This window comes from Nerophis lumbriciformis, linkage group LG14 (genome assembly GCF_033978685.3).
Source record: "Nerophis lumbriciformis linkage group LG14, RoL_Nlum_v2.1, whole genome shotgun sequence".
Lineage (NCBI taxonomy): Eukaryota > Metazoa > Chordata > Actinopteri > Syngnathiformes > Syngnathidae > Nerophis > Nerophis lumbriciformis.
In genome coordinates this window covers 3501250-3515205 of record NC_084561.2, presented here as the reverse complement: position 1 = coordinate 3515205, position 13956 = coordinate 3501250, and the positions used below count along the sequence as shown (strand labels likewise).

The 13956-nt window shown below is 32.2% G+C and overlaps 1 protein-coding gene across 9 annotated transcripts in view; it reads right to left on the bottom strand.

Moving 5' to 3' along the window:
- The window catches only part of LOC133616672 (myosin IXB), a 302457-nt gene that overhangs the window by 75984 nt on the left and 212517 nt on the right, over positions 1 to 13956 (bottom strand). For 6 of the 9 annotated variants that reach the window (XM_061976210.2, XM_061976209.2, XM_061976213.2 and 3 more), the window contains 4 exons: positions 13009 to 13122; positions 9103 to 9142; positions 3218 to 3340; positions 3069 to 3149 (listed from right to left, as the gene is read on the bottom strand). In XM_061976210.2, coding sequence (XP_061832194.1) covers positions 3069 to 3149; positions 3218 to 3340; positions 9103 to 9142; positions 13009 to 13122 — 358 coding nt within the window. The remainder of the gene's footprint in view (positions 1 to 3068; positions 3150 to 3217; positions 3341 to 9102; positions 9143 to 13008; positions 13123 to 13956) is intronic. The other 3 variants (XM_061976214.2, XM_061976216.2, XM_061976218.2) reach the window with 1 other exon arrangement.

The window sequence follows — 13956 nt, the reverse complement described above, 5'->3', positions numbered from 1 at the left end:
TTTTTAATTTGAATTACGATTGTTTTATGATGATTTTATCTTATGATTTTAATTTGAAATATGATAGTTTCATGATGATTCTAATTTTAAATATGATTGAGGATTTAATTTTATGATTTTAACTGGATTTATGATCGCTTTATGATAATTTTATTTTATGATTTTAATTCCAATTATGATTGTTTTTATGTTTATTTTATGATTTTAACGTGAGTGTGAATGCTCCAGCCACCCACCGCGACCCTGAAAGGGACAAGCGGTAGAAAATGGATGGATGGATTTTAATTTGAAGTATGATAGTTTTATGATGATTTTATGATTTTAATTGTTTTATGATGATTTAATGCTGTGCTTTTCATCTAAAATGATTGTTTTATGATGATTTTATTTTATGATTTTAATTTGAATTGATTGTTTTTATGATGATTTCATTTCATGATTTTAATTTGAAAATATGATTGTTTTACGATGATTATATTTTATAATTCAAAATTTAAATATGATAGTTTCATGATGATTTTAATTTGAATTATGATTGTATTAATGATAATTTTATTTTGGGATTTTAATCTGAATTATGATTGCTTTATTATGATTATATTTTATGATTTTAATTTGAAATATGATAGTTTTATGATTTTAATTGATTATGATTTAAGTTTAAAATATGATTGCTTTAGGACGATTTTATTTCATGATTTTTAATTTGAATTACGATTGTTTTATGATGATTTTATCTTATGATTTTAATTTGAAATATGATAGTTTCATGATGATTCTAATTTGAAATATGATTGAGGATTTAATTTTATGATTTTAATTGGATTTATGATCGCTTTATGATAATTTTATTTTATGATTTTAATTTCAATTATGATTGTTTTTATGTTTATTTTATGATTTTAACGTGAGTGTGAATGCTCCAGCCACCCACCGCGACCCCGAAAGGGACAAGCGGTAGAAAATGGATGGATGGATTTTAATTTTAAGTATGATAGTTTTATGATGATTTTATGATTTTAATTGTTTTATGATGATTTAATGCTGTGCTTTTAATCTAAAATGATTGTTTTATGATGATTTTATTTTATGATTTTAATTTGAATTATGATTTTAATTTGGTTTATGATTTTATTCTAAAATATAGTTTTATGATGATTTTATGACTTTAATGTTTTTATGATGATTTTAATCTCAAATGTGATTGTTTTATGATGATTTTATTTTATGATTTTATTGTTTTTATGATAATTGTATTCCATTATTTTAATTTGAAAATACGATTGTTTTATGATTTTAATTTGAAATATGATTTTATACTATGATTTTATTTTATGATTTTAATTTGAATTATGATGGTTTATGATTTTATTTTAAAATATAGTTTTATGATGGTTTTATGATGATTTTATGACTTTAATGGTTTTTATGATGATTTTAATCTCAAATATGATTGTTTTGATGGTTTTATTTTATGATTTTAATTTGAATTATGATAGTTTTTAATGATGATTTTATTTCATGATTTTAATTAGAAATATGATTTTATAGTATGATTTTATTTTATGATTTTAATTTGAATTAGGATTGTTTATGATTTTATTTTAAAATATAGTTTTATGAAGATTTTATGACTAATGGTTTTTATGATGATTTTAATCTCAAAGATGATTGATGATGATTTTATGATTTTATTTTGAATAATGTTTTTATAATGATTTTATTTAATCATTTTAATTTGTAAATACGATTGTTTTATGATTTTGATTTGAAATATGAATTTATATTTTGATTTTATTTTTAAATGTTTATATTTATTTTTATTTTTAATTATGATTGTTTATGATTATATTTTAAAATATAGTTTTATGATGATTTTTATGATGATTTTAATCTCAAATATGATTGTTGTATGATGATTTTATGACTTTAATGGTTTTTATGATGATTTTAATCTCAAATATGATTGTTGTATGATGATTTTATTTTATGATTTTAATTTGAATTAAGATATATTATTTATGATGATTTTATTTCATGATTTTAATTTGAAAATACGATTGTTTTATGATTTTAATTTGAAATAGGATTTTTAATTATGATTTTATTTTATGATTTTAATTTGAATTATGATTGTTTATGATTTTATTTTAAAATATAGTTGCATGATGATTTTATGACTTTAATGGTTTTTATGAAGATTTTAATCCAAAATATGATCATATAATGATGATTTTATTTTATGATTTTAATTTGAAAATACGATTGTTTTATGATTTTAATTTGAAATATGATTTTTAATTATGATTTTAATTTGAATTATGATTGTTTATGATTTTATTTTAAAATATAGTTGCATGATTTTATGACTTTAATGGTTTTTATGATGATTTTAATCTCAAATATGATCGTATTATGATGATTTTATTTTATGATTTTAATTTGAATAATGATTGTTTTTATGATTATTTTATTTCATCATTTTAAAGTGAAAATACAAATAATTGTTTTATGACTTTAATTTGAAATATGATTTTATATTATGATTTTAATTTTAAATATGATTGTTTATGATTTTATTTTAAAATATTGTTTTATGATATTATGACTGTAATGGTCTTTATGATGATTTTAATCTAAAATATGATTGTTTTATGGTGATTTTTTAACTTTCTGATTTTACTTTGAAATATGATTGTTTTTATGTTACGATTTGTTATTTTATAATTTTATTTGAATTAAGATTGTTTTTATGATGTTTTTAATTTGAATTTTGATTGTTTTTAAAATGGTTTTCATTTGATTTATGATTGTTTTTATAATGATTTTAATCAGAATTATGATTGTCTTTATCATTATTCCATCCGAATGTTTGCCTCCTTGTAATTTAAGCAGTACTTTAAATCGCTCTATAAATAAACTTGCCTTTTGAAACCATAAACATTTTTTGATCGACTTCAACCTTTTGATACTGAAAAATCAAATGAAATAAAAACAAAGAAACGGATCACTTGGTGACACATTGTTTGGATTGATTAGAAATGTCAACTTAACGATTCTCTGCTTACCTTCTCAGCGTTGGAGCGGATACAGCGGATGAAGAACGGCTCTGCTCTGTTCAGAGTCTCCAGGAGTTTGGTGAGAGACGTCTGAAGGAGACAAAAAAAAACTCCGTCAGGATTGTTTCTGGACACCTGAGACCTTGAGTCGTGGTCACCTGGAACTGGGCGCTGATGCTGGGAGTTTTCTTCTTCTTGTGCAGGTGGAGCAGAGACTTGGTGGTGCGGTCGTGCAGCGTCAGACTCACGATGAACTTCAGAGAGCGAGAATCCAGCAGATTCTGCACAGGGAGAGAAGAGGAGAACGCTCAAAACACATTCAACTACAGTAAATATATATATATTTTTTTCTCATTCTTGTGAGAATCCTGCGTGTGACGGACGCATTGAGGAGTGGGACTATCCAGGTGTGCTCAAAGAACCACCAGGTAGCATCTGTGAGCAGATAATACTGCATCATCTAGTTCTCTTTCGGACTAACCAGGTCAGGTAAAATGATGTGGTGGACCAAGTCAAATGACATGGCGGACCACATTAACTGACGTGGCGGTCCACTTTAAATGGTGGACCACGTCAAATGACATGGCGGACCACATTATATGATGTGGCAGGCCACTTTAAATGATGTGGCAGGCCACTTTAAATATTGTCATGGGTCAGGTAAAATGATGTGGTGGACCAAGTCAAATTACATGGCAGGCCACCTTAATTACGTGGCGGACCACTTTAACTGACGTGGCGGGCCACTTTAAATGGTGGACCACATCAAATGACATGGTGGACCACATTATATGATGTGGCAGGCCATTTTAAATGATATGGCAGACCACATTAAATATTGTCATGGGTCAGGTAAAATGATGTGGTGGACCAAGTCAAATTACATGGCAGGCCACCTTAATTACGTGGCAAACCACATTAACTGATGTGGCAGGCTACTTTAAATGGTGGACCACGTCAAATGACATGGCGGACCACATTAACTGATGTGGCAGGCCAATTTAAATGATATGACAGACCACTTTAAATATTGTCATGGGTCAGGTAAAATGATGTGGTGGACCAAGTCAAATTACATGGCAGGCCACATTAATTACGTGGCGGACCACATTAACTGATGTGGCAGGCCACATTAAATGGTGGACCACGTCAAATGACATGGTGGACCACGTCAAATGACATGGCGGACCACATTATATGATGTGGCAGGCCACTTTAAATGGTGGACCACATCAAATGACATGGCGGACCACATTAACTGACGTGGCGGGCCACATTAAATGGTGGACCACGTCAAATGACATGGCGGACCACATTATATGATGTGGCAGGTCACTTTAAATGACATGGCAGACCACATTAAATATTCTCATGGGTCAGGTCAAATGATGTGGTGGACCAAGTCAAATTACATGGCAGGCCACCTTAATTACGTGGCAGACCACATTAACTGACGTGGCAGGCCACTTTAAATGGTGGACCACGTCAAATGATATGGCAGACCACATTATATGATGTGGCAGGCCACTTTAAATGATATGACAGACCACATTAAATATTGTCATGGGTCAGGTAAAATGACGTGGTAGACCACATCAAATTACATGGCAGGCCACATTAATTACGTGGCAGACCACATTAACTGACGTGGCAGGCCACTTTAAATGGTGGACCACATCAAATGACATGGTGGACCACATTATATGATGTGGCAGGCCGCTTTAAATGATATGGCAGACCACATTAAATATTGTCATGGGTCAGCTAAAATGATGTGGTGGACCACGTCAAATGATATGGCGGGCCACTTTAAATGATGTGACGGACCACATCAAATGATATGGCGGACCACGTTAAATGATATGGCAAACCACATTAAATATTGTCATGGGTCAGGTCAAATGATGTGGCGGGCCACTTTAAATGATGTTACCATATCCAGTATCCAGTGATTAAATGATGTGGCAAACCACGTTAAATATTTTCATGGGTCAGGTAAAATTATGTGGTGGACCACATCAAAATGACATAGGGGGCAACATTAAATGACGTGGCGGGCCACTTTAAATGATGTGATGGACCACATCAAATGATATGGCAGACTACATTAAATATTGTCATGGGTCAGGTAAAATGACGTGGTGGACCACGTCAAATTACATGGCAGACCACATTAACTGACGTGGCGGGCCACTTTAAATGGTGGACCACATCAAATGACATGGCGGACCACATTATATGATGTGGCAGGCCACTTTAAATGATGTGGCAGACTACATTAAATATTGTCATGGGTCAGGTAAAATGACGTGGTGGACCACGTCAAATTACATGGCAGGCCACATTAATTACGTGGCGGGCCACTTTAAATGGTGGACCACGTCAAATGACGTGGCAGGCCACTTTAAATATTGTCATGGGTCAGGTAAAATGACGTGGTGGACCAAGTCAAATTACATGGCGGACCACATTAACTGACGTGGCAGGCCACATTAAATGGTGGACCACATCAAATGACATGGCGGACCACATTATATGATGTGGCAGGCCACTTTAAATGATGTGGCAGGCCACTTTAAATATTGTCATGGGTCAGGTAAAATGACGTGGTGGACCAAGTCAAATTACATGGCGGACCACATTAACTGACGTGGCAGGCCAAATTAAATGGTGGACCACGTCAAATGACATGGCGGACCACATTATATGATGTGGCAGGCCACTTTAAATGATGTGGCAGGCCACTTTAAATATTGTCATGGGTCAGGTAAAATGATGTGGCGGAACACATTATATGACGTGGCGGGCCACTTTAAATGATATGGCAGACCACATTAAATATTGTTATGGGTCAGGTAAAATGACGTGGTGGACCACATTATATGATGTGGCAGGCCACTTTAAATGATATGGCAGACCACATTAAATATTGTCATGGGTCAGATAAAATGACGTGGTGGACCAAGTCAAATTACATGGCAGGCCACTTTAAATGGTGGACCATGTCAAATGACATGGCGGACCACATTATATGATGTGGCAGGCCACTTTAAATGATATGGCAAACCACATTAAATATTGTCATGGGTCAGGTAAAATAATGTGGTGGACCACGTCAAATGATATGGCGGGCCACTTTAAATGATGTGACGGACCACATCAAATGATATGGCAGACCACATTAAATGATATGGCAAACCACATTAAATATTGTCATGGGTCAGGTAAAATGACGTGGCGGAACACATTATATGACGTGGCGGGCCACTTTAAATGATGTTACCATATTCAGTGTCCAGTGATTCAATGATGTGGCAAACCACATTAAATATTTTCATGGGTCAGGTAAAATTATGTGGTGGACCACATCAAAATGACATGGGGGGGCAACATTAAATGACGTGGCGGGCCACTTTGAATGATGTGATGGACCACATCAAATGATATGGCAGACTACATTAAATATCGTCATGGGTCAGGTAAAATGATGCGGTGGACCAAGTCAAATTACATGGCAGACCACATTATATGATGTGGCAGGCCACTTTAAATGATATGGCAGACCACGTTAAATATTGTCATGGGTCAGGTAAAATGATGTGGTGGACCACATCAAATTACATGGCAGGCCAACTTAATTACGTGGCGGACCACATTAACTGACGTGGCAGGCCACTTTAAATGGTGGACCACGTCAAATGACATGGCGGACCACATTATATGATGTGGCGGACCACATTATATGATGTGGCAGGCCACTTTAAATGATATGGCAGACCAAATTAAATATTGTCATGGGTCAGGTAAAATGACGTGGTGGACCACATCAAATGACATGGCGGGCCACTTTAAATTATGTGACGGACCACGTCAAATGACATGGTGAACCACATTAAATGATGTGACGGGCCACATTAACTGACGTGGCGGACCACATTATATGACGTGGCGGGCCACTTTAAATGACATGGCAGACTACATTAAATGATGTGGCAGGCCATTTAAATATTGTTATGGGTCAGGTAAAATGACGTGGTGGACCACGTCAAATGACATGGCGGGCCACTTTAAATTATGTGACGGACCACGTCAAATGACATGGTGAACCACATTAAATTATGTGACGGGCCACATTAAATGACGTGACAGACCACATTATATGATGTGACAGACTGCAATAAATGATGTAACGGACCACAATAAATGATTAGACGGACCACATTATATGGCATGACGGACCACAATAAATGATACGAAGGGCCAAATTAAATTACATCATAAAAAGATTTTCGAAGTTTATCCATCCATCCAAAGTTGAATTAAACATTTTTTTTTTTAAATTCACATTTGTAAAATCTGTTTTTTTTCATAATCCTTTTCCATAAATGTGTGTTGGTACAAAACATCAATCTAATTAAATTCAGCTTTAATTGATCAAGTATAAAACTTGTTAAAAATTAAATTAAATAAAAAAAAAAAAAAGAAGAAAAATTTATATAAATTTTTTTTCGTAAAAAAAAAATGTTTAGGGCCCCAATTGATTAAAATGCGTGTAAATTATGTTTTTAACATCATGAGATCAGGTTAAATATCATATTTAGAAGGTCGTAAAAAAGGGCTTTTTTTGTTGTTGCTTTGGCTATGAAATATTTGATTTATATTGAATCATTGCCAGTTAACAGCAAAAAGGTACAAAAATTAAAGGTGAATAGAAGATAATTAAAAGGTAAAGGAATCTAAATAGAAGGTAAATAAGGTAAATTGAAGGTAAAATAAAGAGACTAGAAGGTAAAACAAGGATACAAGTAAAAGTAGGTCAATTGAAGGTGAAAGAAAGTAAATACAAAGTAAAAAAGGTAGAAAGTAAATAGAAGCTAAAATAAAGTGAATGTTCAATAGTAGGTCAAATAAGCCAAATGATGAAAATAAGGTCAATAAAAGAAGGTAAATGGAAGGTAAAAAAGAAAAAAGGTAGCTAAATGACAAAGCTAAATGACAGGTAAAAAAAAAAGGTAGAGAAAAAATATCGAGTTAATACAAGTAAAAGTAGGTCAATTGAAGGTGAAAGAAAGTAAATAAATAAATACAAAGTAAAAAAGGTAGAAAGTAAATATAAGCTAAAGTAAAGTGAATGTTCAATAGTAGGTCAAATAAGCCAAATGATGAAAATAAGGTACATAAAAGAAGGTAAATGGAAGGTAGAAAAAGGTGAAAAAGAAAAAGGTAGAGACGGTAAAAGGTGAATAGAAGGTAAAAAATAAGCTCAAGGACAGGTAAAAAAAAAAAAAGGTAGAGAAAAAATATCGGGTTAATGAAGGTAAATGGAAGGTATATAAAAAGGTACAAGAAGGTAAAAGAAAAAAAGGTAAGCGCATGTGGGTTTTAGGTAAAAAAAAGGTAAATAAAAAAGGTACATGAAGGTAAATGAATAAATGATTAGACGGACCACATTATATGGCATGACGGACCACAATAAATGATAGGAAGGGCCACATTAAATTACATCAAAAAAAGATTTTCGAAGTTTATCCATCCATCCAAAGTTGAATTAAACATTTAAAAAAAATGTTTCACATTTGTAAAATCTGTTTTTTTTCCATAATCCTTTTCCATAAATGTGTGTTGGTACAAAACATCAATCTAATTAAATTCAGCTTTAATTGATCAAGTATAAAACTTGTTAAAAATTAATTAAATTAAATTTAAAAAAAAGTCTATAAACATTTTTCGTAATGGCCGGGGTCCAAAAAAAAATTCTGTTTAGAGCCCCAATTGATTAAAATGCGTGTAAATTATGTTTTTAACATCATGAGATCATGTTAAATATCATATTTAGAAGGTCGTAAAAAAGGGCTTTTTTTTTTGCTTTGGCTATGAAATATTTGATTTATATTGAATCATTGCCGGTTAACAGCAATATCTTGTTAGTCAAAAATATCTTAATAATAATAATAATAATAATAAAAACCCAGCCAGGACACAATGAAAAGGTTTGATATTAAAATGATAAAAGGTTTGATAATATTGTATATTAAAATGATACCTTGGGGATGATCTGCTTCTGTTTGGCTCCTTTGTGTTTCCTGCCAAAAAGGGAGACAGAGGATTAATAATGATCCCTGCGGCGGCGTGACGGCAGCCGTGTTAGTGCGGACTCCTTCATGCGGGGGCACTGATGAAGCACCTGAAGGCAGGATGGGCGGCGGCGAGGGATCAGCGTGACAGGAAAGAGTTAGTTTGGGCCTAGTCCACCCACTAGCAGAGACAGACATGCTCACTTTTGCTACAAGTTACTGCACACATGTTCACGTTTAGTGTCAAGTCAGTGTCAGGATGACTTCCATGCTGAAGACCTGACTCGTCTTCTCATGCGCTTTCTGACAATCTCAGCTGCAGCCAAACTACCATTTATTTATTACTAAACTACCATATATTTATTAGTCATAATCATTAGAGCTGCAACTATTCATCCTTCTATTGCTTCCATTAATGAATGTGACCTAGCAACACTTCTGGGCCGCATGAAAGAAGGTTAGAAAAGGGTAAAATAAAGTTAAACAGGAGGTAAAATAAGCTAAATGACAGGTAAAACAAGGTAAATGGAAGATAAATAGAATAAAAGGTCAAACAAAAATAAATACAAGGTAAAAAGGTACAAAAATTAAAGGTGAATAGAAGATAATTAAAAGGTAAAGGAATCTAAATAGAAGGTAAATAAGGTAAATTGAAGGTAAAATAAAGAGACTAGAAGGCAAAACAAGGATACAAGTAAAAATAGGTCAATTGAAGGTGAAAGAAAGTAAATACAAAGTAAAAAAGGTAGAAAGTAAATAGAAGCTAAAATAAAGTGAATGTTCAATAGTAGGTCAAATAAGCCAAATGATGAAAATAAGGTCAATAAAAGAAGGTAAATGGAAGGTAAAAAAAAAAAGGTGAAAAAGAAAATAGGTAGCTAAATGACAAAGCTAAATGACAGGTAAAAAAAAGGTAGAGAAAAAATATTGAGTTAATACAAGTAAAAGTAGGTCAATTGAAGGTGAAAGAAAGTAAATAAATACATAAGTAAAAAAGGTAGAAAGTAAATAGAAGCTAAAGTAAAGTGAATGTTCAATAGTAGGTCAAATAAGCCAAATGATGAAAATAAGGTACATATAAGAAGGTAAATGGAAGGTAGAAAAAGGTGAAAAAGAAAAAGGTAGAGACGGTAAAAGGTGAATAGAAGGTAAAAAAATAAGCTAAAGGACAGGTAAAAAAAAAAAAAAAGGTAGAGAAAAAATATCGGGTTAATGAAGGTAAATGGAAGGTATATAAAAAGGTACGAGAAGGTAAAAGAAAAAAAGGTAAGCGCATGTGGATTTTAGGTAAAAGAAGGTAAAGAAAAAAAGGTACATGAAGGTAAATGAAAGGTAATTAAACACTAAATGGAAGGTAAAAGAAAAAGGTACAAGAAGGTAAAATGAGGTGACTAAAAAAATTTAAATAAGGTAATTAGAATAAAAGGTATAGAAAAGGTCAAATAAAATTAATAGAAGGTAAAACAGGTAAAAGGGGAATAGAAGATCCATTATATGTAAAGAAAACTAAATAGAAGGTAAATTGAAGGTAAATTAAAGAGACTAGAAGGTAAAACAAGGATACAAAGTAAAAAAGGTAGAAAGTAAATAGAAGCTAAAATAAAGTGAATGTTCAATAGTAGGTCAAATAAGCCAAATGATGAAAATAAGGTCAATAAAAGAAGGTAAATGGAAGGTAAAAAAAAAAGGTGAAAAAGAAAAAAAGGTAGCTAAATGACAAAGCTAAATGACAGGTAAAAAAACAAAGGTAGAGAAAAAATATCGAGTTAATACAAGTAAAAGTAGGTCAATTGAAGGTGAAAGAAAGTAAATAAATACATAAGTAAAAAAGGTAGAAATTAAATAGAAGCTAAAGTAAAGTGAATGTTCAATAGTAGGTCAAATAAGCCAAATGATGAAAATAAGGTACATAAAAGAAGGTAAATGGAAGGTAGAAAAAGGTGAAAAAGGTAGAGACGGTAAAAGGTGAATAGAAGGTAAAAAATAAGCTAAAGGACAGGTAAAAAAAAAGGTAGAGAAAAAATATCGGGTTAATGAAGGTAAATGTAAGGTATGTAAAAAGGTACAAGAAGGTAAAAGAAAAAAAGGTAAGCGCATGTGGATTTTAGGTAAAAGAAGGTAAATAAAAAAAGGTACACGAAGGTAAATGAAAGGTAATTAAACACTAAATGGAAGGTAAAAGAAAAAGGTACAAGAAGGTAAAATGAGGCGACTATAAAAATTTAAATAAGGTAATTAGAATAAAAGGTATAGAAAAGGTCAAATAAAATTAATAGAAGGTAAAACAGGTAAAAGGGGAATAGAAGATCCATTATATGTAAAGAAAACTAAATAGAAGGTAAATTGAAGGTAAAATAAAGAGACTAGAAGGTAAAACAAGGATACAAAGTAAAAAAGGTAGAAAGTAAATAGAAGCTAAAATAAAGTGAATGTTCAATAGTAGGTCAAATAAGCCAAATGATGAAAATAAGGTCAATAAAAGAAGGTAAATGGAAGGTAAAAAAAAAAACGGTGAAAAAGAAAAAAGGTAGCTAAATGACAAAGTTAAATGACAGGTAAAAAAAAGGTAGAGAAAAAATATCGAGTTAATACAAGTAAAAGTAGGTCAATTGAAGGTGAAAGAAAGTAAATAAATACATAAGTAAAAAAGGTAGAAAGTAAATAGAAGCTAAAGTAAAGTGAATGTTCAATAGTAGGTCAAATAAGCCAAATGATGAAAATAAGGTACATAAAAGAAGGTAAATGGAAGGTAGAAAAAGGTGAAAAAGAAAAAGGTAGAGACGGTAAAAGGTGAATAGAAGGTAAAAAAAATAAGCTAAAGGACAGGTAAAAAAAAAAAAGGTAGAGAAAAAATATCGGGTTAATGAAGGTAAATGGAAGGTATGTAAAAAGGTACGAGAAGGTAAAAGAAAAAAAAGGTAAACGCATGTGGATTTGAGGTAAAAGGTAAAAAAAACAAGGTAGAGAAAAAATATCGGGTTAATGAAGGTAAATGGAAGGTATATAAAAAGGTACAAGAAGGTAAAAGAAAAAAAAGGTAAACGCATGTGGATTTGAGGTAAAAGGTAAAAAAAAAAAAAAGGTACATCAAGGTAAATAAAAGGTAATTAAACACTAAATGGAAGGTAAAATAAAAAGGTACAAGATGAACCGAAGGTAAAAAAAAAAAAAAATGTAAAATGAGTTGAATAAAGGTAAATTGAAGGTAAAAGGTAAAATAAGGTACAAGAAGGTAAAATGAGGTGACTGAAGGTAAATAAAAGTTAAATAGAAGGTCAAAGGTAAATGCAAGGTAAAAAAAAAAAGGCAAAAGAATGCAAACATTTTTTAAATAAGGTAATTAGAATAAAGATGGAGATGGATGAATAAAAGGTATAGAAAAGGTCAAATACAATTAATAGAAGGTAAAACAGGTAAAAGGGGAATAGAAGATCAATTAAATGTAAAGAAAACTAAATTGAAGGTAAATTGAAGTTAAAAGGTAAATTTAAAATTTTTAAAAAAAATGTAAAAGAAGGTAAATAGAAAATGGATGGATGGATGGAAAGTAAAGAAATGTAAATAAAAGGTCAAGAAGGTAAATAAAAGATAAATAGAAGGTAATGAAGTTTATGGCAACCAAATGTTTTTTTGTTTTGTTTTCTCTAAAAGACACATTGAAGCTACAAAGTGTCTGTTATCCCATTAATGGAACCAACTACTGGATCTATGACTAAAACAATATAAACAGCTGCAGCCCTAATGATAATAATAACAATAATAATAATAATAATACTAATAAAAGAGGATTTCTATTTGGAGGTGATCACATGACATCTATCCCCCCTAAGCTGGTTGTTGCAGCCGCGACACCACGGGTCTGTCTGCAGACTCACTGGAGGACGTGGCGAGGGAAGCGCAGGCGACCCCAGGACTGCAGCAGCTTGCGAGGGTCCTCACCGTCCATCTGCAAGTTCTTAATGGAGCTGATCATCTGTGCATGCATGTCTCTGATCACAGTGTGGGGGGGAGGGAGGGGAGGCAAAACAAATGAAAAAGAACGTAAAAACGGGAAGAAGGGACAAGTGTGTGTGTAAGTGTGTGTGTGTGTGTGTGTGTGTGTGTCACAGGGGTGCCCAAAGTTTTTCCAATGAGGGCCACAGACTGACAAATCCAAGGATTTATATAGACTGGTAGAAATGTAGTGTGAATGTCAAGGAGCCAAAGCCGAAATGAAAAGCTAACAGTTAGCACGCTGGCCAGAAAGTGTCAAGTATCAGAAAATATGTGCAAAATGAGCTAAAAATGCTAGCATGCTAACAGCATTGTGCTAAAAAAAAAGCATGTTTACAGTTAGCATTAGTGAAATAACAAAATCTGAGGTGTATATGTGCTAAATTATAAATAAACATCTAGCATGCTAACTGTAACATGCATCAAGTAGCAAAATTACTCAAAGGTGTGTAACTGAAAAAGTTTAAAAATATGACTGAGGTGTAAACGTAGAAAATTATCTAGCACACTAACGTTAGCATAATAACAGGTAAGAAAATATTTGATGCTGAGGTGTATACCTTCTAAATTAGCTAAAAAAAATTCAAGATACTAATGTTAGCATGCTAAAATGCTAAGTGTAACGAGCACCAAGTACAAAAATTGTTCAAATGCTAGCCTGCTAACATTAGATTGCATCAAGTACCGAAATATAACTGCGGTGTATACCTACATTAGTAGCTAGCATATTAGCGTTAGGTATCATTCGTCAAGTAACACAATATTTGACACGGAGGTAGCTGCTAAATTAGCTAAAAGAAATCGAGCATGCTAATGTTAGCATGCTAAAA